This window comes from Strix uralensis, chromosome 4 (genome assembly GCF_047716275.1).
Source record: "Strix uralensis isolate ZFMK-TIS-50842 chromosome 4, bStrUra1, whole genome shotgun sequence".
NCBI lineage: Eukaryota > Metazoa > Chordata > Aves > Strigiformes > Strigidae > Strix > Strix uralensis.
Genome location: NC_133975.1, coordinates 131,208,852 through 131,236,220, shown reverse-complemented (window position 1 = coordinate 131,236,220; position 27,369 = coordinate 131,208,852). Strand labels below are relative to the sequence as shown.

General features: G+C 51.6%; 1 protein-coding gene across 1 annotated transcript in view; it reads right to left on the bottom strand.

Annotated features, from left to right (window-relative positions):
• The window catches only part of MDGA2 (MAM domain containing glycosylphosphatidylinositol anchor 2), a 387,125-nt gene extending 380,611 nt beyond the window's left edge, over positions 1-6,514 (bottom strand). Inside the window, exon 1 of the mRNA XM_074869265.1 lies at positions 6,345-6,514. Within this exon, the coding sequence (XP_074725366.1) occupies positions 6,345-6,417 (73 nt within the window). The 5' untranslated portion in view covers positions 6,418-6,514. The remainder of the gene's footprint in view (positions 1-6,344) is intronic.
• Between the last annotated feature and the right edge of the window lie 20,855 nt (positions 6,515-27,369).

The following is a 27,369-nucleotide window of genomic DNA, read 5'->3' as shown; positions in this document are numbered from 1 at the left end:
CAAGGCCACCGCTTGGTCCTTCAACCTTTCATGGATGCAAGAAGCACTCATGGAAAGAGGTATCTCCTAGGCTGGGCCTCCAGTCTGCTCCTGGGCACCCACCATGTCTTGAAAGAAAGTCCTCCTGCCAGAAGAGCCGGGCTTCAAAATCTGTCTGAGAATAGCAAACCGACTTCCCTCCATTTTCAGCTATATTTAGCGAGGCCATTATTTCTGGAGATGGCAGGAAATAATTCAGCCGGATCCAGACATAACTCAAAATCGGAAAGAGGGTCTATAAAAAGATAAACCAAAGGACCTAACGGGGAGCCAGTCATGGGGACGCAGCGTGGCTACAAGGGAGGGCTCTTCCAGCGGTGATGGACCACTGCCAACACCGAACGCGTGCGCTGGGTCAGACCCGGGTCACGGCGACCGATGGAGCTGCCTTCCCTTGGACAGCTGCTCTCAAAAACCCCCTTTTCAAAAAAAAAAAAAAAGAGTCTCTTCCATCTTTAAAAAATATGGTTTAAGAAACAACTTATGGCGCTGAGCCCACCTGAGTCAGGGAGAGTGCTGGTGTCCCGGCACTGGCAGGGGGAGGCAGGAGCATCCTCCCCGCTTGCCTTTGCTTCCTGCATGGCCTGTGGCTGGGTGTCTCCCATCCAAAAGGGTGTTTTTCTGCTGGAGGAAGGGGATAGACCACAGAAGACCCAGTGCCCTACAAGAGCATACATATAGATACACGCACGTATAGGCTGGCACTGTGGTGGTGCAGGGAGCAGATCACCCCTTCACCGAAGGATGTCCCAGAAAATATGTGAGGAGAGAGAAGACAGAAATGAGCTTTACTCATTCATCTGTTTCCTTCCTGCCCGGCACTTCATCTGACTGATTCTAATTAAACTGGATTTTGCTCTTCTGAGCCAGGAGAAGTTTTATTTTATTTGTTTAAAGACTGCTTCCCTGGCACCGGATTCCCTCTAAATCTCCCTCACACGGAGTCCAAGGCAACATTTTGGCCAGAGACGCACGGAGCATCAGCTGCTCCTGGGAGGATGAGCAGTGCTGCAATGCCATCCAGCACAGCACGGAGGCAACTCGCTGCATGCCAGGAGGATTGCTGTGAGCTGTCGCACCTCCTGGGAAACGCGAGACCCGACGGAAGTTTCTGCGTCGAATCAGCAGACCTGGAGTCAGGTTTAATCTCCATCGCTGATCTTCTCCCACACATTCACTACTGAGCGTTTTTACAACTTGACTCAAGGTGTTTGAGCCCCTCGACCCCAAACTGCTGCGCTCCAGGGCAAAACCAGCCCCCCCTGAATGCACAGAGCAGGCTCCCTTACCTACGGCACAACCAAGAACCGGGGGAACAGAGTCGATCCCGATCGCTCGGCTGCCCGTAAGAGGCGCAACGGCTGCTCCCCCGCCTCCGCACGCTCCCAGGTTTAGCTGCTGAAGCTGAAGTTCATCTCAGACCACTGCCGAAATCCCAGTGTAAACATCTGCGGCGCGAGAGAGGGAGGAGGAGATCCCTCTCCGGGGCTCAGTTAAGAGTTAAAGCTCGCCACGATCAGTTGGCTCCTGCAAAACCTCCTGGAGCGGGCGGCGGAGGAGCCCACAGCTGCTCAGAAACGCCGGCCCCTGCGGCACCGCATAATTCCTCCCCTGTTCCCGGGGCCGCCGCGCTTCCCTCGCACAATATCCCGAATTGTGCGGGGTTAAACCGGCCCACACAACGCCCGCATTCACACCCCGCCGGGGCGAGCAGCGCAGTGGAAATACCCTCCGTCCCCGCGCCGCCCCGCTGACATCTGGGGCCGGTGATGCAGAGGCTGCCCTCGCCAGCAAAAACGGGCAGCCGGCCTTTCTAACGGGGAAAACGCTCTTGCTCAGAGTGGTTTTATTCCTTCCCTTCCCCTCCCTTCCTTCTTTCATCCTTCCAATCCACTTGTTCGACCGGGGCAAGTGTTAGGGAAAGGCAAGGTCAGCAGCGGCACGCAGACACTCTCAGCTCCGAAGCCAGCCGTCATTAATCCCCCCGGGGGAGCTGAGCGTACCACAAAATAATCATCATCATTATAAAGAGGCAGCCGGAGGCGATGGAAGATCCTTCCTGACACAGCGTGACCCCGCTCCACCTCCCCCGGGATACAAAGCGCTTGATCCGACCCCAATCAAGCTGCCATCTGGGTTGGAAGGGGCAGCTCTGGGCTTTGGGTTCCCCATTTCCCAACCTGTTGCTTTATGAAACGCGCAACCGGAATAAAAATTAAGTCCGTTGGATAACGTTTTGTGCTTGGCACGAGGAAGGAGGCCAACCTCTCTGACATTTAATACAATAAATACCTACGCTTCCACGTTACTTCACACCAGCAATGACAAGCCGGGCTGTTTTCTCGGCCGTGGTCGCTTCTCCCAACACTTTGCACGCTGAGTTCCCCCCCCCCCCCAATTTGGGGCACAGACTCGGGGAGTCTCTGACATGTCTGAGCACAGTGGATACTCATAACATTTGTGATCACTGGTTTTCAGGGGGCATTTATAGCCGTCCTACCGTTATGTGCATCTGCAGGCGGGACGTTCAGCACTTTTTGTTCTAAGAGTTGGCGTAAAACACAGTGTGGGGGTGCACGGGGGGATGAATATCGCACGCTCACACTTTTCCCGATGACATACCTGGTGTTTACACACATGAAAAGCTTCTCCTCAGTAGCTGCCCTGCTTATTTCCAGCTGAAATCAGGGGAAAAGAACTAAAAGCGCTGCAAGGAGCAGGTAAAACAGGGCCCAGTGGCCCGGGGGAAACCATGTGGCAGAGGGGGCTGCTCCGGGTGCTGGGGGGCTGCCGTGTCCAACACCCCCGTCCCTCGGGCAGGGCTGGCAGGGTCCCTCCTGCCCCCCCTGGGCATCCTCCAGCCCCCACCCAGGAGGTGGTGGCAGCGCTGGGGCTCTTCAGGCTCTTTTCCAGGAATTCACGCCGCCACTCCTCACTCCGCAGGGCACAAGGTGGGACCCCGGGGAACACCGCACAGCTCAGCGCCCAAACCCCGGGTCCCCAGTGAGCCCCCCCCCGGCCGGGGCAGTTTGGCACCAGGGAACAGCTGTGGAAATTTGCTCTCACAGAACTCCCACATTTTGATCAGCTGCCGCTTATCTCCTTAAAAACGCTCCGTGCCCACGTCGGCCTTCTCATTTAGCCATTTCTTCTCTTGCAACTTGAAGTTCCGTGAAAGGATAACCATCATGTTCTGAATACCTACATTTTCTGCTTTATTAACAGTGCAAGTCATGCATAATTTAAAGGGGAGGAAAAGTGCACACAGCACTTGAGTTTTTCTAGATTATTTCACCAAAAAAACAAGCTGGGCAAAGCAGAGCTGAGGAGTTGTACGTCTTGCCGGGGATTTTAGCAGCTTTGCTCTCCCCGCATCCCCGGAAGAAGCAGCGTGCGGCGGTGGGCACCGGGCAGAGCTGTGCCTGCCCTGGCTCCATCACTGACCTGCTCTTCAACCTTGGGAAACTGCTCCCGGCGTCGGTGCCTCAGTTTCCCCTTCGGTTCGGCGGCACGAGCAACTGACTTTTTAATCACAGCTTTACTATTCAGAAGCAACAGAGGAAAGTTAACGGGGACACATACAGCCAGACATCATGGGACTTTAATTAGCTTTTTGGTATGAACCCGGAATAAGCAAATGCGGAGTATTTATTTTGCATTTAAAGGCACCAAAACAGCTCTCAAGTGCTGCTGTTCTGCGTGGACATGCACGCTGCTGTGCCAGCACAGGGCAGAGCTGCACGGTCCTTCTCTGCACCTCCGGCGGTGACAGAGAGGAGCATCGTGGCAGGCAGAAAGACAGGCAGGCAGGCAGGCAGGCAGTGCCAGAGAACAGCTGGGTAGAGCTTGGGCAGTGCACACCACGAGCGAGACCCTGTCCCGGGGACACAGGTCCTCCTGAGGATGAGACACAACCTCCACGGGGGGATCTGGAGAGGAGCCGGGGTGGCCAATGGCACCTGAACGATGGGTCTGGGCAACCTGCAAAGCCACACGTTCTCCGTGCAGCGCTCGGGGAGAGTGGCCAAGCCCCCCAGCATGCTCCCGTGCCTTGCGAAGCCAAGCAGCACCCCGAGCCATCCTTACTGGGGGGGGGGGGGTGGGGGGGGGGGGGTGTGCTGCTGGGGCTCTGCCCGCTCACAGATGGGACACGGGACACCGGCATTCCAGGTTATTGGCGCAAAAGCAGGGAAACAAGTGGGTTAACTCAGCAAGACACCTTCCTAACCGCACCAGCCTGGAAGCAGAGCTGTGCGGATCTCGAAATCTTCAATCAGGGACCAAAAAAAAAAGTTGTTCAAATCCCACAGACATGTTTTTTCCAAAGCAACAAGGAGGAAGCCGGCTCCCTCTCCCAGGCTGGGGCTCACTTTTGCTAATGTAACTCAGGGCACGCTCCCTTCAAACCCTCCTTTCTCAAAATGGCCCTGGTGCACGGAGCGGGCTCTCCAAGGTGCTCCAGGCTGGAGGAGGCAGACCCTGGGCTCGGCTTTTTTTTTTTTTTTTGGCAGAGCGCTGTCGGCTTTCTCCAACCCACCTCCAGGAATCACTTGAAGACACACAAATCCACAGGAAACAGGTTTCAGACACAGTGCAGCCACATATGACTGACTTCACACCACTCCAACCCCCCGTCGACACCCTCACCAGCCCTTCACCCATCGCCCTTAACCTAAATTTAAGGCGTCACATTTTACAGGATGAAAACACTCCGTTACCAGACAAAAAGTCTTACTACAAACGTGCATGTGACATCGCTCGTGCAGTGCTGCTGGCGTTCGGGTCTAGGGCAAGAGCTCCCTTTCCTGTAGGCCCCCACCATCCAGGCTCTGCCTGAACAAGCCCTCTGCTATTCCCGACAGCGGTTGCTCTTCCAGCGCATCCAACAATATGTGTCTGTGTGTCGGGGAAGGCAGAGAGCCCCGGTGCTGCCGGCACCGAGAGCTGCGCGTTTGTAATCCAGCCGCCGCGAGCAGAACCCCTCAGACATTTTCAATTACACTAAAATTTGGCAAAATGAAGAAAAATAAGGCAGGGAATGGGGGGGGGGGGGGGGGGGGAGGCGGGGGGGGAGAACATCTCTAGCTGGGGCTGCCTTGCTGGTGGGCAGCAAATATTTTAGTGCCGACACAGGCGCAGGGGCTCGAAGGCGCGGATGTCAAACGGAGCGTTGACTGGCAAATTCATGAAGTCTCCTCAACACCAAGTGCCGGAGACACCGCTCCCGGCAGCCCCGCACCGCCGCTTACATAACCCCCCGCCGCCGGGCCGGGGCAGCACCGGGGCAGTACCGGGGTATCACCGGGGTAGGGGCATCACCGGAGTAGCGCTGGGGTAGGGGCAGCGCCGGGACTGGGACATCACCGGGGCTGGGGCAGCGCCGGGACCCGAGCAGCACCGGGGACTGAATATCACCAGGACCGGGGCATCACCGGGGCATCATCGGGGCCGGGGCATCATCAGGACCGGAGCATCTCTGGGACCGGGGCATCACCGGGGCCAGAACATCCCCGGGACCGGAACATCCCCGGGACAGGGGCAACCCCGGGACAGGGGCATCACCAGGACCAGGGCATCACTGGGACACGAGCATCACCGGGGCCGGGTCCAGCGCACCGGGCGGCGTCCCCGCCGCGCAGCACCGCGGTCCGATGGGGGGGCCCGTCTCTCCCCGCTGCTCAGCTCCGGGCTTCGCCGAAACGGGGCCAACTTGGGGGGAAAGAGCAGGAGGGAAGGCGGGGGGGGGGGAAGCAACAAGACCCGCGGCCCCAGCGCTGGACCCCGCGCAGCCGCCCAGGACGCGGGGGCTGCAAGCGGGGCAGGGGATGCCGCCGGCTCCGCGGAGCACACACACCCCCCCGCTCCCCAAACTCCCCTTTTCCGCGTCCCGTTCCGCGGCGGCGATTTGCAAGTCACTGCCGGGGGGAGGCCGGCGGAGCGGGGCGCTCCCCTGCGCGCCCGCCCGCGGAGCTGCCCGCGCCGTTTGGCCGCGGGGACTGCGCGCCCCCGGCGGAACACCGCGAAGTTTGCGGTTCGCCCCCGCCCCTCGCTCCGCGGCCGCGGCCGGTTAACAAGTGCGGCCCCGCGGCGCTCCGCGGGGCGCGGAGAAACCTCCATAGCGGCGGCGACCACCCGGGCCGGGACCGGTCCAACACACCCCCCCCCCTCCACCTTTTCCGCGCAATGTCGGCGTCTCATGGCAACGGCGCTGCCTCCGCGGCCGCGGAACGGGGGAGAGACGGGACCCCCCCGCCCTCCCGCCCCGGCGACAGTCGCGACAAGGTCACGGCGCGCCCCGGACTCACCGTACACCCCTTGCGCGGAGCTGCCCTCCAGCAGAACCGTCAGCAGCCCCAGCAGCGCGATCGCTACATCCATCTTCACGTGAGCATCCACATATCCAGCCCGGCGGGGGGGGGGGGAGGGATGGAGGGGAGGGGGGGGCCGCGGATTTGGGAGGGGAGGAGGGGGGGGGGGGGAGCGCAAAGGCAGCGCAGCGCCCGCCGGAGCCCCGCGCTCCGCTGCGGCCGAGCCGCGCACGCCCGCGCAAGGCAGGGCGGCGGGGGCAGGCGGCGGGCACCGCTCCGGTCCTCCTCCTCCTCCTCCTCCTCCTCCTCCTCCTCTTCCTCCGCCTCCTCCTCCTCCTCCTGCGCAGCGGGCGGCGCGGAGCGGCGCGGAGAGGCGCGGGGCGAGCCCCCCCCCACCCACCCCCCCCCCTTCTCACAGCGGCAGCCCCCTCAGGGCACCGGCCGCCGCCGCCGCCGCCGCTTCCCGGGGCCGCCGAGCGCCATCAGATGCCATCGCAGCTCCGCGGCCCCCGCATGGCTGCGCGGAGCCCCCCGCGGGGCGCGGAGGTGGCGTCGGGGTGGGGGGGGTGGGGGGGGGGCGGAGGGGAGCGCGGAGGTGTGTCCTGTCCGTGCGCGCAGGGAGCGGCCCTCACCGCGCCTGCGGAGGGGCGGGTGAGCCCATGGTGGGCTGCGGGGGGGGGTGGGGGGGGTTGGGGGGTGCGCGGCGGGTTCCCCTCCGCCGGGTGCGGTGGGTGCGGGTGCGCGAGTGGGGGGCGGCGGGAGCCGTCACGTTGCGCTCTACGTGCCGGCAGCCGGGGCCGCGGAGCCGCAGCCCGGCGACGTCAAAGCTGCGTGGCTGGCTGCTGCGCGCCTTCCTCCGCCTCCTCCTCCTCCTGTTCCTCCTCCTCCTCTTCCTCCTCCCTCTCCCTCGCCGCCGCCGCCGGGCGCGCAGGGCCGCGGGCGATGCTCCGGGATTACGCGGGGGGGTGCGGTGTTCCCCGCGCCCTCAGTCCGCGCTGGCTGCGCGGCCCGCTCCCGGTTGAGTAGTGGAGGGGGGGGCGCGTGTGACACAGAGAGGGGGCACAAAGGGGACAATCCAGCCCCGTGTGCCTGGCAGGCAGCGATGCAGCTCAGCACGCCCCCCCCCGCTGCCCATTGATGGGGTTCAACTGATTACCCCCCCCCCCCCCCCCCTTCGGTGGTATTTGGCCTCCAACAAGTATCTGAGAGACCTCAGCACCTCCCCGGGCTGCTCGGTGTCCCCACATTTTGGGGTCCTGTGCTGGTGAAGGTCTCTCGCCTCCCAATTTCCCAAAGCGAACCGAGGACTCAGTTGGGAACCTCCCTCCTCTCCCCTGCTCGCTTGGTTCCTGCGAGGATTGCGCCAAAACCACCGTTCCCTTCGGCTTCCTCCTCTGCCTGCCATAATTCAGGATTAGCGCTCAGGGCCAGCACAAAGCGACGTGCTCTGGACGAGGCAGTTGCACTGCCAGGGTTTGTTGTGACCCCCTGGGCACGAGGCCGGAGGCTCGGGCTCTTCCAGCGCTCTTGGGTGCTCTCCTGGGTGCTGGTGGCCGGGGCTGAGCTCCTCAGCGCAGCCCTTCGGGGATGATCCGCTGCGTTGCTCAGTGGAGCTTCCACCCCCGAAGGGCTCGGAGCCATCTGGTCCATCGTTTGGAAAAATGCTGATAGATGCACAAGGCCGGATTCGGTTCTCGCCAGGGCTGCTCCCTCTTCCTGACCTGGTAAAAAAGGGGGAGGTGGAAGGAGGGACGGGCACAGCGCTCCTCCACGCCAGCCCCATGCCCACGGAGCACAGCGGGAGCTCGTCACCGACCTGCTATCAGTTGGTGCCTGCGAGGAAAGTGTTGAGATTTCACTCAAAATATTGTGCCCCCCCCGCCCCCGACACATTGTTTGGTGCCTTTCCCGATGGTCTCACTGCCTCTGGAGCGAAGGTTTAATGCAGAACTGACCCTGTACACAACCATTTTCACGCAGGAAACCAGGGCAGGGGGGGATCCAGGAAGGTTTTCTCTCCCGGTTGAAGGTCGGGAAGCCTTGCAGAGATCCACACTGGTGTAGACACACGCTGAAACCCACATGGCTGTTGCTTCGCTTGCTAAGGCAGCCAGTAACACCAGCAAGGGCAGGGTGGTGCCTCCAGCTGCACTGACTCCTCGAGACAGACTGTGTGCGGCCCCTGGGTGGGGGTCAGCGAAGGTTTCTCCATGCGGGAAGCCAGAGCAGAATCACAGAATCATCAAGGTTGGAAAAGCCCTTGAAGATCCTCCAGTCCAACCATGAACCTCACACTGACCGTTCCCAACTCCACCAGATCCCTCAGCGCTGGGTCAACCCGACTCTTCAACCCCTCCAGGGATGGGGACTCCCCCCCTACCCTGGGCAGCCCATTCCAACGCCCAACAACCCATTCTGCAAAGAAATACTTCCTAAGAGCCAGTCTAGTCCTAATATTTCCTAATATCCAGCAGCGTGGCCTCCTCACTCGCAGTGACGTACGGGAGGAACCCATCGACTCTTGCCAAGCAGCTTCTTACTTGACTCTAAGACATGGCAGCCCAGTGGCCATTTAATGCAGGTTTCCTCCTGCTTCCTGGACAAAAAAAGCCTTCCAGGTGTAGTGGAGCCACTTACCCAGAGGAGGTGAAGGACTTCCAAGGTGTGGACATGTCCCAGTCAGTGCTGGGGCATGGAGGGGTGAGGGGAGACGGCAGCCTGTAGCTCCCTCCTGCACACCAAGTCCCAGGGAGGTTCAGCTCAGGAGACCCAACAAGAAGCCGTGGGCACCACTGGAGGATGGAGGAGGAGATCCTCAGCAGCTCTTGCGCTGCTCAGAGCTTAGCAAAGCTATTCCCTCCGTGAAACCACCCGAATGCATCCCATCAGCCTCACTGATTGGCCTCCCTATTTCAAGGGAGCCCCAGATGGCATGTCTGGGTCCATCTGATGCTCCTTTGTATCTGTCTTTCAGTTGCAAGGAGAATTTGGGGTAGTCTGCCTCAGCAGATCTCCAGAGGTTGCACTCGCAGTGCGGCCTTCAGGGGATTACATCCAACCTTTGGCTGCCGTTTGTCTTTTCTCTACCTTCAGCCTCTCCATCCTCCCACACACGTGCCAAACTGCCCCTCAAAGCAACAGCTCTGCCACGTTTTCTGGGCTATGGTCATCCCAACCCAGCCCAGACTTGCACCCAGGGCTCTGGTCCCCCCCCAAGCTATTTTTCCTCCCCAGAATCCTTCCTTAATCCTATGGCCAACAGCCCCACAGCGTGGAACATGGACATACTGCAAAAAGCTCTTTGGACCACGGGAGGACCGCACGTATTTTCTTCACCTGTAAAGCCCCATCCGTGGCAGGTCTTGGCAGGAGAAGCCCAGGGCCCAGCCCTACCCCTTCTTCTTGGAGATACCTCAAGTGGAGGTGGAAGGAAGAGAGGCGTGTACCCTATCTTCTGCTTTGTAGGTTGAACATCAATAACCCCTAAAGGGCTGATCCTTTCTCACCCCGTTTCCAGCCCTTACATGGTTAAATCCAAGATCCTCACAGCACGGATACATGTTATTTGATCCTGAAGGCTGCAATCATTAACTGGCTGCTGCTCTACCCTGTGGAACAGCCATTAGAAGGGACTCAGCATTTTCTTAGCACATCATTGGCACGCTTTCTTGGAAGTTCAGTCTTGGGCGCTGCAGAGGCTAAGGCACCTAGTAAACCTTACCACAAAAGCACCGCGACTGAAATTTGTGAAAATAACTCAGTCTGAAATTAAGCAGGTGCATAAATCTCTGTGGGATAAGTGCCCAAATGATTTCCACTTAATAGTATCATCTGGCATGGCTTTTTTTAATGTATCTTGCTCTTAAATGTTTAAACATTACAGCTACTGCTAGGATCTGCTGCGTGGTGTTAAGCTGTGAACCTAAACCCAACCATCTCACTAGATAGTAGTTTACTGAAGAATAAGGAGGAATTAAAATAATTCACCGAGTCAGAGCCGACAGTCACCTGGAGTTTCCCCCAGTCGCTCTCTATAATGACACTAAATAGCAGTGGGGCTGCTCCCCACTGAAATAAGTGAGCCAGGAATTGTTCCGGGGGTTGTGAAATTCAGCTGGTCTCATTCGGGGTGTTCCCAGGGCTGGGACTAGGCTTTGTGGCTGGGCTCCATCAGCTCCAGCGCTTGCAGTTTGCTTTGGGAAGGAAAATAAGTCGCGAGGAAGGTCCCCACAGACAACTTGCGTACACCACTGCGGCCTGAGAATCCCCCCCTGGTTCATTTTATGCCTTTCATTTATCGCTGGAAAGGCTCGCAAGGCTCATTTGCTGCTTTCAACCCCAAAATGAGTTCCTGTTTCAGTACCATCCCCTTCTCCCTGCCACCTTCCAGAAACACAAAGACCCTCCTCTTGCTCAGACGAGGTGGAGTGACCCGCCAGCGCTGGCAGAGTCCACCCAGAGGCTGCCCAAGACCACGCGTTGGACAGGTGATGCATCCACGGGGCGAAGAGCTGGGAGAGCAGGAGGACAGCAAGGTCGACCCAACGCAGCCTCCCGGGCCTCTGCTTGGGGTCCCGTGGAGGAAACGGGGAGCTCTGGGGCCCATCATCCATGAACTCGGCGGGTGTTTCAGTCAGGGGCAGAGCACAGTCCAAGCTCCTGATAAAAGTTTACTTTGTGCTGTCCAACCTTTGGGTGTCTGTAAGCATCAGGTTGCTCTTACTTTTATTTTTAACTGCTTGCTTGGCTTCATTTTAGCCAGCCCTCACACTTCAAGGAGCTGTGCGGTCGGTTCTCACAGCTGGGGCTGCAACGGTTCGGTCTATCAGAATATCAGTGTCGATTGTAAAAAGGCATCGGATCCCAAGGAAATTAATGGCAGCACTTTCCTGGGGGAAGTAACGGCCACCTTAGTCCCTCACCTTCTCCTGAGACAGGTCTGCAGCTGAGCACAGGGCATCTTCCCAGCCTGGGCGTTAACTGCCCTGTGTGAGCGATGCTGCCATACTGCTTGGGGCAGAATATTCCCATTTACATAAAAAGCTGACTGTACTTTTCTACCCCCAGAAATAAGGAGCCATCAGCGAAGCGCGTCGCGGTGGGCTGGTTTGCATTTCTCAGTAACAAGAGGATTTTATAACGGTATGTATCGCCAAGTGTGTGTTATAGTCCCCTTCGTTGCAGGAGGGAGCGAGGTAAATAAAATGAAATGAAATCAATCAAACTGAATTAGGCTAACTACTTGAATAACAAAAGTTCTGGGACTCTAATGCTTCCCACACTCCAGCAGCCATTTATTTCAGAAGCTCTTTTCTTAGCAGCTTTTTCATTTCATCCAACACCAGACAGAAGCAAATTATTTTCTCTCTTGTTGTTGGGAGCAAGTCTACAAATAACTGAGATTTGACTAAAGGAGACCATTAAGTACCATTAAGATTCTGAGTAATTTGACGGTGTCAGTGAGCTGTGCACGTTACTCTAGTCCCTCCTTATCAGTCAGACTGGCTTGAGATTTCCAACATTCAACAAAACTAAGTCAAAAATAAATAATTTAACTCGGTCTCATAATTCTGTTGAATTTGGGGACTGCACGTACCTTGTGAGGCATGTTTAGAGCGTGAGCAGATTATAAATAATTAGCAAACCATCCTGGAATGAGTATCTAAAAGAGGGGCAGGAAAGTATTTGTCAGGTGCCCGATTCAAGCGTGGAGCATTTACTGTTTGTGTTCTTGTAAAGGCGGAGCAGGAATCACCGTGCTGGGACAGCACCCGTCCCTCTACGGTGGCCCGGAGAGGAATTGTGTCAGCCCATTGAAGCCAGATATTGCATTTCCCAGCCTTTTTATTTGCATGACAGAGCTCTCCGTTGGGCTGGGGAGGCGTTTGCTTCGCAGAGGGACAGCCTTTGGGCGTGGAGGTGTCACGGGCAAGCGTACGCCCGACAAGAGGAACGCAGAGTAAATGGGAGCGTTGCCCTTACCCACCTCCCCGCCCGGGGCACAGAGCGGGTCTAGGCCCTGTGGGTGTCAGGTGGGATGGGCTCAACCAGCGTGAGCTGTGCGAGAGGAAGTGTTTCGCATGGCCTGACCATCACCCACCGTCCTCTGGTGGAAGTGCAAGAGGGGGCGGAATGCCGGGCTTAACCGCTGTAAGCAGCGCAAAAATTGGAGCATTTATTGCTGTGAAAATGTCACTTTTCTCCATAGCCAGGTAAGAGTCGACTGTCAGCTCTGCTTGGGCATCGCAGTCTATAATATTTTTGTTAAAGCTCCCATTTCTGCAGTTGCAGCATGATGAGAGTTCCTCCTTTTTTATGTAATTCTTACTTTTCTCTCAGACACACATACCCACTAAATCTCTACCCTTTGTACCAGCAGAGGAACAATTTACGAGCACAAACACTAAATGCTCTCCTTTCGGACAGCACAGGCACTTCCCAACTTTATTCTTAGCCCGTGGGTTTCAGCTGCCGCATCAGGGAGGATTTCCCTTCTTCAGGCCAGATGCTGGCAGTGAAAATAGCCACCGAAGGCCCGTTTGAAGTGGCGGCCCCAGATCCTCCAAAGGTTTCGGCAGCATCTGCCTGTGCCTTTTCACACTCTCTCAGTAAGATGTAGTTTGTTCTGAAAATTGAAACAGGCTCATTTAACAATGTTTGGGGCCAAACCTCCAAGGGATGGAGTTATTAGATAAATAACTAAGTGTGACAGACCCTTTAGACACACCTGTTATCTTCACTGGTGCAGTTTAAGTCTCAGAACTATTATAAATGACGTCAAACTACCTAATTTCAGGCTAGGTCTGCTCTCCAGGACTGGTGTGAATTGAGAAGAATCTTCGTGGCATCCAAGGATTTACATGGATGAAACAATCTGGGCGGCTGGTGGGAGATACACCAGCCTAAGGCCAAGTTAAATGTTATCCTGTGCCTTGGGCTTACTCCCTCTGGTGGGATATTCATGTGTTCAGATCAAATGCAGTCACTTTTGGTATCCGTGCACCCCAGGATAATGTCAGTTAACGGTCTGCCTGATGCTTCATGGCTGAAATTTGTTGTCTGGGTTATTGCTCTGGATCCAGAGGAATGGCTGAAAAAAGTGACTCCGTTTTAAGTGCCTTGGCAGCGGCAGCAGCCTCACTCGGAGGGAGCCCAACCCCTGGGCACTGCCCAGTAAAATCTAGAATAAGGTCCATCTTCTCCAGGGCTGTAGCCCAGCCCAACCAACCAGGCAAAATATTGCTTTCCGCTGATTTTCAGTAGAAGACTTCATCCTGTAAAAGTGGAAAGAAGCAAACTGATCTGCTGATCTGAAGCCAGGCAGGAGGAAGGGACCTCTCTCCTCCTCCTGGTACCCTGATGGAGGCAACAGCAAGAAGCCACAGCACTCTCAGGGAGTGAGGTGGGTTCTGTTTTTTTTCTTCAAACAAGCTGTCATTTTATGGTGAATATACTTACAATTTGGATTGGAGGGAAAATTTCCAAACGTCCATCGTGGGGTTCGGGAAGAGAGAAGTGGTGATCCGTAGGTGTGCATCTGTCTGTCTCTCACTGAGTGGAGACATCTCTGCACACACGTGTGCAGGTTGTTTTACATCACCCTGAGGGGGCGATGTCTGTCAGAGCAGCTTCAGGTTTACCCTCCTGGGGCAGAGTTCAAATCTATGTAACATCCCTCTGGTCTTTCACTCTTTCTGTAATGCATTGCTGGCTCTGTTTCAGTCTCCAAAATAAAACCATAGAGGCTGCAAATGAAACCGTTAATACCTGCCACAAGAACAGGGTTTTGCCGTCATGTTCCAACTTTGAGGCACAGTTGAAGCTTCCATGTGCGTCAAGTTGTAGGGGTGTACAGACACGATAACACCATCCAAACCATGCAAGAGCCTTCCCGGGCTCAGTGAGTCAGAGGGCAGTGGAAAACACCTGCAACAGCAATTCAATGTAATTAAAATACGGCAGATTTTTGGCACTCGTTTCCTGGATAACTCAGTTTCCTGTACGCCCATGAGCTCTTCATCGTCTCTGTGAAGAGAGGCAGGTCTCTGTTGGGGACTCCAGGGCCAGCAGCCATTTCATCCAGAGACGAGGAAATGATGGGGATGTGGGTGCTCCCGTTGGATCCATGTCTGTGTCTCTGGAGGTGGGTAGAGGTGGCCTGAATGAACTCATGCCTATGTACACGTCATCTGCTGTGAGTAACAGGAGGGTAGCCAGGGCTACCACCCTTTTGCCCCCTTCTTCTTAGAAAAGATCTACTTGGATGCTTGCTTGGGCTCGCTGAGCTTTGTAGGAAGCTCCCGTGCTCACATCTGCTGGTGTTTCTGCTCGACAAAGGGGAGCCCTGTAAGCAGCCCCTGCCTTCATGTGCTGGTCTCACCTACGTTTTGCCCTCACCCTTATCTTGCATCATGAGCCCTTAACAAAATGCTGGCTTTGCTGCCAAGCTTCATCCCTCCGTAGGGTTTCCATGAGTTGTGGTCATGGGCAGGACAGGGGAGCTGGGGCCAGGGCTTGCAGAGGAGCAGGGCTGTGCTCTGCAGCGAGCACCAGGCACGCCAGCTGTGACGTGGAAAATAAAATACCCTCCAAGTCCTTGGGCCAGGAGGAAAGGAAGAGGCCTTCTTAGATCCTCATAAGCTCAGCGGTCCCATCCACCACACCGACGCATCATCCCTGGAGGGATGGGCCAGCTAAATTTACTTAAACCCTCGGTGTTCAGACACATCCCCTGTCTGGTTTTGGCTTCCTACAATGGCAATGTTGTTGCACCAGCAAGACGTGTGTGTTCCTGTTCGTGCGTATGCACAGTTTTGGCTGCAAAATGCAGCACTGTTGTGTCAAATAATCAAATAATATTCTGCCCTGCTGCACTAACACTGACTGGCATGTGAACAGCGATTCCCCGGAGTGGAAGGGAAGGACAGCGTGAAAGAAATGGGTCACATTTAATTAACCAAGGAAAAATGGGGCTGCTCGATGTATTGGCTACATTGTGGGCACAAGCTTCAAATTACAGGCAACAGAAGAAGTTGGACATCGGAGCAATAATAAACAAAATACTAAAAATTGCAGTCCTTACTATAGCCTGGCTATTTTACAAACAAGTAGTGCACAAAGATAACTCCAATAAGGCTGACATTCCAAAAATAATGAGTGTCTTGTGCATTATCAGCAGAAAAAAAAAGTGAATTCTTGTTAAGTTAAAGGGAAATATTAATACACAACACTCCTGCTGGTGAAGTTGCCCCCGTTGCACTATGGAAATGAATCCTGGGAATTATTTAAAATAACACAATCAGACCGAGTTTATTTCCCTGAATAAAATGAAATCCCATTGGAGCGTCTCTATTCTTCTTCATAATGCAGGGGGAAACAATTAAGTTTCAGTAGCTCCTCACAACAGCCACTACATATTAAACACAGGATGGATTTTATTAGCAGGAGAGCTTCGCACAAGCAGAGGATGTCTTTTGAGTGCACTCTGCTGGCCGCGGGCCGAGGGATGAAGCACCACCAGATCCTGCTTTGCTTTCTCACCCCAAATCCTTGCAGGAAGGCAGTTCCCCTTCCAGAGAAACCCACTCCAGTTTTCAACTCACTGTGGTTAAGGATGAAAAAGAATAGACTCACTTTAATTCAGTTTGGGGGCTTGGAGGGGAGCTGATGGGATGCTGGGCATTGCCTCGCGGGCACAGGCAGGTTTTCCCTGTACACGATGCTCCTGGGCCACGTGGGATGAAACCTCCCGGGAAGGTGCAAAGGGATCGGCTCTGCGAGTCTCACACTTCTGGGGAACCTGGAGATGAACAAATTAATTTTTTGCTGGGCTATTACACTGCGAGTGCCGCTGATGATTCATGGCCGTGGACAGGGAGCTTAGAGGTGTCTGGAGAAAGTGTTAATAAAATTTCAGCAGGGTGAACACTGTGTAACTGCATTAGAGTCCAGAAGGTTTTTGACTGAGGGGACCAGCCTGCCAGCTGGTGCAAATCAGTGTGTAATCATTTACACCTGCAAAGCAGCTGCCCCCGCAGTGTCATACTGCTGGCAAGAGGGGGGCTGGGTGTGTGTGGCTGGTGTGGCCTTTGCTTTTTTATGCTTTTCTTCTGGAGGGTGTTGAGTTGCTCGTGTTGGAGAGGTGGGTTCCAGAGGTTACAACTTGCTTTATGTTTTGTACCAGCTCCGTATCAGAGATACTCAGAGGACACGTGTGCTGCGCACAGCATCTTTCTGGAGGTGAAGCTCACATCTCCCTGTGCTCCAGCAGCCAAACTGCTCCAGATGTTTCCTTGGGGCACAGCACTGGGATAGCCATGATGCAAACTGTGAGCTCAGCAACGCCTGCCCCCAAGGATAACATCTTTGGTGTGGTCCCTGGGCTGTGTGCCGCTGGTTTTCTCTTGTGTGATCCTCCGTGAGAAACTTTTTTTTTTTTTAATTTTTTTTTGGTCCTCCCTTGGTGCTGTTACTGACCAAAGCAAAAGAAATTTAGACCAGAAAACCCTGCCCTCAAGGACAAATATCCAGTCTGAGCACCACCTCTGGCAGCTCCTCCATTATGCCGCTGACCCACAAGCTCCTGCCCCCTCCCAGGTGGGGGCTGTGGTGCTTTGCCACCTCTCCCAAGCACCAGGAGATTTGCAGCTGGTCTCTGCCCTCAGCTGGGCCTGAACAAGCATATTGAAATTGTTTATGCTGAATAGAGCATTCTTAAAGGCAAAAATTAAAAAAAAAAAAAAGTTTTCAGAAGTGTGGACACCCAACTTGGTATCGTCCTCTTTAAAATGATAGCTCCTGTCAGGCAGCAGAGCAGCAGTGTAATAACAGGAGGCACTTTGCAGATCTCAGGCCCAGTAATTGTTATTCATGTAAAAGAACAGCAATCAAACCAAGACCTCCTCTTAAAGGGTTATATTGATTTTTTTTTTAAAGTATTGCTGCTGTGGACCTCGCTTTGTCTGTCCCTGATTACCTGCCCCTCCTTGAACCTCTCTCTCTTCTTGTGGATTTTCATGTCTTGTTTTTTGTTCTTTTTTTTGACTCTCAAACTGAACACCCATGCCTGCCTTGATTAACGCTACGAAACCCCAGAGAAACAGGCTTTCAACAGCTCTGCAATGCACTTTGTTGCCTGAGAAGTCTCCTTCTGGTAGCAAACATGGCTTCGCCTCTGTCAGAGGCTCTCCTGAGAAAGTCTGCTTGGAAATGCTTTGATTTTAAGCTAAGATTCATGGCTGGCACATGAGGCTAGAAATTAGCATGACAAGCCTGAAAGGAGAAAAAAGCCTAGGAAGTGCAATGGCTCTAAAGGACTTTATTTCCCAGCCACATGTTGATGCCAGCTGAGGATGGCCAGGAGAGATGGAGGGCAAGAGGCCGTGCTCATTCCTAAGCAGGAGCTTGTCCTGGGCTACTGCTCCCATGTGCTCGGGGCTGCACAAATGCAGGGGGAAGATGGTTTCTCATCTTAGAGCACATCTTGGGAGAAGCTGGATGCCTTCTCATTCTCTGATTCCTGAAATGAGCTTGCTTGCATCCCCACCCAATAAGAGGAGCTATTAACCTCCTCTAAATGTTGATAAATGGAGATAATTCCCTTTTGGGAAGTGACTCTCACCAAAAGCTCTTACTGATGAACCGACAAAGACTCTTTTGTCATCCTCATTTATATCTTGCCTCAGTTGGCCCCCAACTGATGCCATAAACTGCCACAAAGAGTTTTATGGAGCTTCAAGGGATGGATTCAGGGTTCAACTTCTTCATCTTAATTATCCATCCAACCTAGGCCTTGTACGTAGTGCATTAAAGAAACTCACAGAGGCACCTGGATGAAGTCTACTCCATTTTCATACTGGCCAATCTGAGCCAGTGCCCATGCACCCAGCACATTTAACAGCTATGTCTTCATCATCAGGTGTTTTAAAGGTGGTTTTTTTCTGTAGGAGAGGTCAGACCAGCAAGGCTGCAAATGCTGCCAAGGCTGTTAGCTTCAAGGAGCCCAGCACTGGCTCCAGGACCTGCCAGACCCCCTCCTGCCATGGGACATGTCCAGGGAGCATCTTCACCAGAGCTGCAGCAAGAGACTTGCAGTTGGGTCTTGCTGGTTTCTACCAAGTCACCTTTAGGTCCACAGTGTCCCTGGACTCATGGCACTAACAGAGGTGCAAGAGCATGATCCTGGAGGCTGGTTGGGAGTAATTTAGGAGCCAGGGAAAGTTTAGGCTGGGTATTGTCCCACATGGTGATAGCTTCACTGACCTTCTGATCATCATTATGTCCAGAGCATAACGATGGAGACAAACAGGTTGGAGTAATCCCCTCTCTTTAGCCCAAAGGGTGACTTTTTCCCAGTGACAGGTACCCCACAGACTAGAAAAGAGCCTTAGAGACACCCGCACAGTGGAGGAAACCCCTTTGCTTCACGGCGTGGTGGTGGCAGCGGATCAGGGTTGCTTTCCATGTGACCACTCTGTGGGACAGCTTTGCCAGCAGCCTGCCAGCGGTCTCAGCATGGCTCTTGACACCACATATGCCCCTCACCTTGCCAACAAGGACACTCATCCTCAGGGGCGTGCAGTGCTGCACAGTGCCTCTGAGCATACGGAAGTCTTTGCCATCACCCCAGGAGGTTCACGTAGAGGATCACGCAGTCTGGACATTGCTCTGCTTTGAAAAGCAATTTTAGGCAAGGCTTCTAGTTTTTTTTCCAAAATGTAGTGGTGATAATAACCCCTTCCCTTGGAACCCGGTTCAGCTGGACCCAGAGTACCAAGAGGAGCCAGGCTTCCCTGGACACATGTGACAAAGGACACTGGTTGATTTTTAAGACCTTTAAAACACTTATTATAAATGTTAGGGGAATGTGCAGTGTCTGGAGTAGTGGGGTTTGTGCAACGGTCAATAGGCAATGGTCTGTGCCAGCCTGGAGTAGATGGGGGCGAGTTCTCCATCTGCCCCGACCAAGCCCTTGGGGTGGAGCTGCTTGGAAATGTCTGCTTAGGTTACGTTACACCTCCTAAAGTCCAATAAATGCAGCTGCTGGGCTTTGGTGGCCGATGTGCTTTTGATAATCTAAACGTACCTGCACCTTTAGGCGTTTTCCTGTATGCACAGGGAATGCTGCAGTGGGGCTGATGTGCAGCTGCTGGACAGGCTCTCGTTCATCAGGAACTAATGTCAGACATTGCAAAACTCTTCTGCATCGCGAATTTAATTATTTATCCTGATTCAGGCCAATGACAGGAATTTGAGACTAAAACAGAGTGGAATTTGAGACCAGATGCTTTTAGGTGCAGTCTAGGTGAAGTCAATGGAAATGTCTCCTGGCTTTTAAAGAAGAGTGTAATTGTCTAATATGCACTAAGTTTTCTGAAAAATCTGCCTTTTAATTTACATCCAGTTTATTAGGTACTTCACACACACCTGTCTAATAATTTTAACAGTAAAAGGCTGTTCACCTCAATAATAGCTTATGGCAATGAGTTTTTCAGGTGGATTCAAGACAAAAATTACTTCCTTTTCATCTATTTTCAGAAAAGATGCATTTCTATTCCTGTTTCAGGTGAGTCAGACTTTTCTTCTCCTTCTGTTATTTTCTAATGTCTCTTTTTCATCTTCGCAAACTGCTTAGCAAGGTAGGCTGAAAAATGGAAGTGATCTGAGCTGAACCACAAACCTATTTCAGTTCAACTTGGGTCAAAATGGCATGAAGTCTCTCCACTTCAATATGATTGAAAAATTAATTAAATAAAATTTCAGCGGGCTCAAGAGCATGTGTGTATTTAATTTCATTCCACGGGCATGTTTCCCCTGTGTCTTTAATCACTGCTGTGGGGTTTCCAGGAGTTGTTCTGCTGTTTCGACTGGTCCTTGGGCACGCAGGAGCAGGAACTGATGTGAACATGAGCTTTTTGCTCCTGCAGCAGCGTTGCAGTAGTGGGCCTCACCCTCCCTCAGAGCAAGAGCCCCCGTAGTCTCAGCTAAGCAAGGACCAGGCTCCCACCATCCCACAGCGCTGAGGTCTGGCCCTGCTGTCTGCGGTGCCCACGCCTGTTGGGTGGGAGGTTTCAGCTTGTGCAAAAGCTTGTCTTTTTGCAGACGAGTCTGAAGCTGTTGCTGCGTGATTTGAGGCTGTGCTGGACCCTGGTTTTAGCTCCCAGGTGGGGATCTGTGCCTGCTGCTGTGCAAAGCTCATCTGCTCTCAGACATCTGCTGTGAGGAGATGTCTTTGCACCCCAGAAAGAGGAGACATCGAGTCCCAGGGCAAGTTCGAGCATCCCCAAGACTGTTTTGATCTATCCTGAGGGACAGCTCACGACTGACAGTCTCAGTGTCAGCATGAAGGTAGTTTTTGACTGCTCTTGCAACTGCCAATCTTTCTTGAGATGCAGGTTCGTAGGAGTGGGAGGAACATGGCATGAATTGGTGGCAGATGTGATGGAGGACCAGGGGTATGAAGTCTAATTGAGGACTTCAGCTATTCTTGTAAGAAATTACCCAATAAATTAAAATATCAAATATTCATCCAGTAATCTGTTTGACATTCCATTCAAACTCATGCATTTTGAGGGGAATACATATTTGGCCATTTTATTAATAACATCTCTATTATTTATGTATTTCTGTATTATTCATAAAACAGAAAAATAAAGAGTGTTTTTCTGTTGAAGTGCACATGTGGGAGTAGAAAGAAAAAAAAGAGTCTACCATACAATAATTATATGAGGATTACTGGAACTTTTAAAGATATGCACTGTAGATCATATTTCAGATGGGTCAGCTTTCCATTCCTCAAGGGATGGTTTTGACTATTTTCGGTTTGAACTAGGAGTTTCAAACCAGTTGCTGGGATGAAAGGGTTTAATTTAGGATTTCAGCCAACTTTCAGAGGAAAAAGGCTCATAGCTTGCTATCGTTATTACATTACTCAGCCTTTACTTTATTCAGAATGTCTTGAATTCCTTCTCAGACTTTACATACACTAGTGAGGTCAAGTCTGCACAGAGAGGTAACACTTTTAATTGGTTTGATGGGTACAGGTAGAAAACATAGAGAAGTCTTCAGCACATTTTCAAACCTGAACTATTACCTTTTCCAACAAATTTCTTTCTTATTCCTTTAGACTAACACATCTGTATTCTGAAAATAAATCAACAGCAAAGCGTGGGATTAATTCAGGTACCACTTTTAGTGCCACACCATGGGGGAAGGCTCACAATGAGAATCACTTAAAAAGGTTGCAGTTTGACCCTCACAGAAATGAATATGAATCTCTCAATTTCTGTCTTCTGGGTACAATGCTGGTCTCTGATGGGTGATAATGGCAGCACTGTATCACAGCATCTTCCACTGAAACCAAAATATCAAATGACTGCGTCACATAGAGACAAGAGGAAGGAATTGTACGGAGTATACGAGTTGCCTTGTGTTACTGCTTGTGGGGTCTTTCTCGATGAAGAAAAAAATGCAATGGGGATGGTTTGTCCTGTGCAATGAAGCTCAGAATTGGACCTTGTAGTCCATATCTAATTTGACAGCACCATCTCACCATCAACAGGATGGAAAAACGGCTCCCACAGTTTTGGCTCTGTGAGCAGAGCAAAGGCTCAGTGCCCTCATTCACGCCTAAGTCAAAACACTTGGAAGCAAAACCAAAAATAACCCCAACCACTAATTCCCAGAAAACTGGGCAAAATATGTTAGTGAAAATATGTATAAGGGTAAAACAGTAAGAGAGGTATCAAAGGATAGAATGAGTTAGCCATAGGATAGTTTTGCCTCATCTGTCTTTGATTAAAAGGATAATAAAGGATTTTCATAAAAGCTATTCTCAGTCTAGGACTGATAAATAATAGTATTTGACTGCATCGTGCACTCCTGAATTCCCTGTTGTGACTGAGGGTGGAGGTTGTAATATTCTTTTTTGCTTTAATTATACAAATATGATAAGAAGCGCTTGTTCTCCTCTTTCCCAACAGGGCGAAGGAAGAAGCTCAGACCATTAAACAGCTTACCAAAAGTTGCACCTTTGATTGGCCTCAGGCAGCTACATGCCTACCTCCAAGATTAAAATACAGTAAGCATTAGAGAACAGGCTATATATTTAAAAAACCCAACCGAGGATTTGCTTTCCAGTTGCAGTTTTAAAGCAATCTGAAGCATTTAACCACGTACGTCGGTGTGGAACCGGAGACCTCATGAGGTTGGCTCAGACAATGGCTGCATAGACGGGTTATCTGAGATGGGAAGAGCGGGACGCGGAGTTGGCAACGACATGGACCCAGCAGGCAGGTTACGACAGCTGAGGACAGGCCTCCCAGGACTTAAAGGGGCTACAGGAAAGCTGGGGAGGGACTCTTGATCAGGGGCGTAGGGATAGGATGAGAGGTGATGGTTTTAAACTGACACATGAGAGATTTAGATGAGATCTAAGTCCCTGTGAGGGTGGTGAGGCCCTGGCACAGGTTGCCCAGAGAAGCTGTGGCTGCCCCCTCCCTGGAAGGGTTCAAGGTCAGGTTGGATGGGGCTTTGGGCAACCTGGGCTAGTGGAAGGTGTCCCTGCCAGTGGACAGTGGAACTAGATGGTCTTTAGGGTCCCTTCCAACCCAAACCACTCTATGAGTCTATGATATATTTATGTCCAACAAACAGAGGTGAGTAAATCTGTGTCTGTATAGAAACACACAGCGACATGGATATGCACTGAGTACACAGAAATACACACAGACCTTCACGAGCACATGATTTAATTGTACTCTGCTGCCGTGTTTATATCAGCTTCCAATCCTTTCTTGAATCCCGTTAATTCTTTCAGTTTCTATAACATTTATTGACAATTAATTAGACAGTCTAATTCCATGCTAAGCTCTTGTATCAAGGTAGAGTTCCCTACCGTTTCATTTCCGTGAAGTCGCCCTCATCCTGCGGCACAGGACAGGGAGAGGAGGGCTCCCAGTACTCCCTCCAGCAGATCGCTCATTATTTTGCGTAGGTTTATTATGCTCCTTGCTGTTGGTCTCCAGCGTAAGGAAAACCAACTTCATTGTGAACAGAGGAGGTTTACAAAGTCTCCATTCTTTGTAAAGTTTTTCTGCACTAATTCCTGCTCTACATAAAATAATCAATACTGTATATAGACAAGTCACATAGTAGCTTGCAAATTTTTTCTGCATTATTTTCCATGTGTCGTCTAGTGTTTAACTTGCTCTTTCTCTCATGTTAAGCAGAGGACTCTGTTACACTCTGTGTTAACCCTGTTATCATTTTCACAACTGACACAGTTAATAGAGAAACTTGGGGGGCGTGAAGAGAGCTCAGTCATGCAAATGTGGAGGAGGCAAGAGGTACTGCAAGCTCTATATACCCACCAGGAGATAAAACAAGCACACCACCACTAGCTGGGTAAAGCCACAGACTTTCCTGGTCATACAGGAACCTGAGAGAAGATACTGAGAATGAGCAGAGACTTCCCAGCAAACAGAACAGGGGATGTGTGGAAAGGTAAATTTTACCTCAGAGGTCAGAAAGTATAAAAGAATGGCCAAGAGCCTGTTGCAACAAGTTATGTGGTTGTATAATCAAAATGGCTAAACAGAATGAAGATTAGGGATAATTGAGAAAAGGCCAAATGTCAAATGAATTTTCCTTTGTTTTCTGTAAGGAGAAGGTTGGGTAGGAGTCTGAACCCTCCGTCCACTTTATGAAATGAAAGTGATGCAGCAGAAATTGCAAAATACAAAAGCAAGAAAACCTCCAACTGCTTCATGCTAACTATGGTAGAGCCTATCCTCTTTACCTTCAGCAGTGAAAAAAAAAACAACCACAAAACGTCAGCATCAATAGCAAGGCAAGCCGAGGCACTGAGGTTGAGAGTCAGGTCTTTGTGGGTTTAGCATATACTGTACTAAAAAAACCTGTATATGTGAAGGGGCCTGTGGAGCTCTAGCCTTGATGGTTTGAACTCAATATTCTGCTCAGTCTCTAAACACCTTCTGAAGGAAAGAGTAATTAAGGATGTGAAAGCAAAGGGTAGACAGGATAAATTACATCATGGTTTTATCAATGTTAGATTACAACACAGACATTGCATATCTTTTTTTTATATATATATATGAAAACAGTTTCTTAGATAAGGGAAAAACAGCAGATCCAGGCTATCTAATTTAAGTAAAGCATTTGACTTTGTTCCCACAGGAAATTATTACTAAAGGTAGAGATGCTGGGGATTAATACCAGCATTAATACGAGCTGGTTAGGGAGTTGGCCAAAGGGAAGGTGTCTGTGTATGTTGAGCAGGGGTGTCTTGGGATGGAGAGAGGTGACTGCTAGAGATTACTACAGATATGTCTTTGACAGGTCCTACTTAATAGGGACATTCATGACATCAGAGGAAGAACCACAGATGAGTATTAGGTGCAGAATTTGGGGTGTCTACCTGAGGTGCTTGTGCTAAGGAGTTTGGCTCCATATGCAGCCAATGGGAGAGGAGCATCTGTAGGGATGAGCAGAGTCTCCTGGAGAGAGGCCAACCTGTTACAGACCTGCTGACTGGGAAGAAGCTGAGATAAAAGGTACAGACCCCTCCCTGTTGATCAGCCACGGGGAAGTTTCCTTGGTGAGAGGTATTGCTAATACTGAAGAGGACCAGTTTGTTGTAAAGGCATTAGATGACTTGAAAAACAAGATGTTTAGCAGCGGTCAGTGTAGCAAGCTAAGAGTGCACCTTTGAGCAGACCAAGGTGAGACAGGGTCTTTGCGAGGGTCCTAGTGATTTTGCATTTATTAGCACTGAACAGACACTGCCATCATGTTGCCCATCTCCCCTTGCTTATCCAACTCAGTGTAAGTACTCCTCACTCTGCTAGATGGGACTTGGAAATGATGAATTACTTCCTTATTAGATTAACTTAATATTTCTTAAAACTCAAGTGAAGTAGCTTTATTATGATTTTGTGGTCAGTGATATTTGATCAGATATTAAATTAATGGAATCAGAGGGTAATTTAGGTCGGAAGGGACGTCTGGATGTCACCTGGCCCATGCTCCTTTTTAAAGCAGGCCAGATACAAAGTTAAATGAGGTAGCTCAGGGCTTGGGCCAGTTCAATTCTGAGTATCTCCAGGGACAGATCCCTTCTCCTTATGGTCAGGGCAAATTCACATATTTCTACTTCTAGGAACTTTTGTTTGATTCATCTGTTTGCACAGTTTTCCCAAGGAGTCAGGACATTATTCACACCCACTAAACTCTCTTAATCTTAGAACAAAAAGCCCCCAAAACACTGGAAACCTGAATTCAGAGCTGGCTTCAGCAGGGTGTGAAGATGGTGACTGCTTCTCTCTTGAGAGTTTTAGGAGATAAAAAGGCCAATCAAACCGGTTGGTGTTCAGCCCTGATAATTGTTTCCTTTGGCAAGAGTCAGAACTCATTCTCTCAGGGAATTGTCTAGGAAGTGAAGCTTCACACCCAGAAAATTGACTAAAACAACCCGTGCCCACAGTGAAGGTGATGTGAAATACTGCAAAAACTTGTGGCATCCCCCAGCTGGGACAAGGCACAGCTGAGGGGACCGGAGCATCTTGCCAAGCAGGGTTAGACAAACCATGGTCCAGTGCTGTGTTTAATGCCTGGTCAGTCAGAGATTTCTGCAGAAGTGCAAATTACGATAGTTGTGAAGGTACAGACAAATCATGATGTGGTGGGTTGACCCTGCCTGGATCCAGGCACTCCCCAAAGCTGCTCTATCACTCCCCTCTTCAGCAGGACAGAGATAAAAATATAACAAAAGGTTCCTGGGTCGAGATAAGGACAGGGAGAGATCACTCACCAATTACCATCACAGGCAAAACAGACTTGACTTGGGGAAATTAACATAGTTTATTGCCAATCGAATCAGAGAAGGGTAATGAGAAATAAAACCAAATCTTAAAAACACCATCCCCGCACCCCTCTCTTCTTCCCGGGCTCCGCTTCACTCCCGATTTCTCTCCTTTCTCCCCCGAGTGGCACACAGGACAGGAAATGGGGACTGTGGTCAGTCCATCACCCATTGTCTCTGCCGCTCCTTCCTCCTCAGGGAAAGGACTCCTCACACTCCTCCCCTGCTCCAGCGTGGGTCCACCACGGGGTCACAAGTGCTGCCAGAAAACCTGCTCCAGCCTGGGCTCCTCTCTCCATGGGGCCACAGGTCCTGCCAGGAGCTTGTCCCAGCGTGGGCTTCCTACAGGTCACAGCCTCCTTCGGGCACATCCCCCTGCTCCAGCGTGGGGTCCTTCCTGGGATGCAGGTGAATTCTGCTCCCCCAGTCACCTCCATGGGTGCAGGGCACAGCTACCTCACCATGGGCTGCACCTGGAGCACCTCCTGCCCCTCCTTCCTCACTGCTCTGGGTGTCTGCAGAGTTGTGTCTCTCACATATTCTCCCTCCTCTCTTCTGCTGCAATTGTTCTCCCACAGTTTTTTCCCCTTCTTAGATACATTATCTCAGAAGTGCTACCACCATCGCTGATGTTCTTGGCCTTGGCCAGCTGTGGGTCCATCTTGGAGCCGGCTGGCGCTGGCTCCATCGGACATGGGGGAAGCTTCTGGCAGCTTCTCACGGAATCCACCCCTGTACCCCCACCGCTACCAAAACGTGGCCACGCAAACCCAATACACATGAAAATATAACCTTTTTTTTTGCATTGGAAATCGAAATATGACAGTTGGTTCATAAGAGTTGTAATGCACGTGTAGGTTTTTGGTGCAAGAGTCATCCCAGTGCAGAGAACTGCCATCAGTTATATGTTGATTGTCAATCCTCAGAAGTGTAAAAAAACATGTTTGTGCAGTTGTGGCCCTGCACCAAGGCTCGCATGAACTTACTTTGCCTCTTGCTCCTGATAGACATTTTCTGTGTGACACTGAACATGTCCCTCTGCCTTTTGCCTCAGTTCTCTCAGCAAACCAGGCACAACACTCCTTCCCCTCCCAGGGTAAAATCACACAAGGCACATTAACGCTAATGAATTCATTAATGATA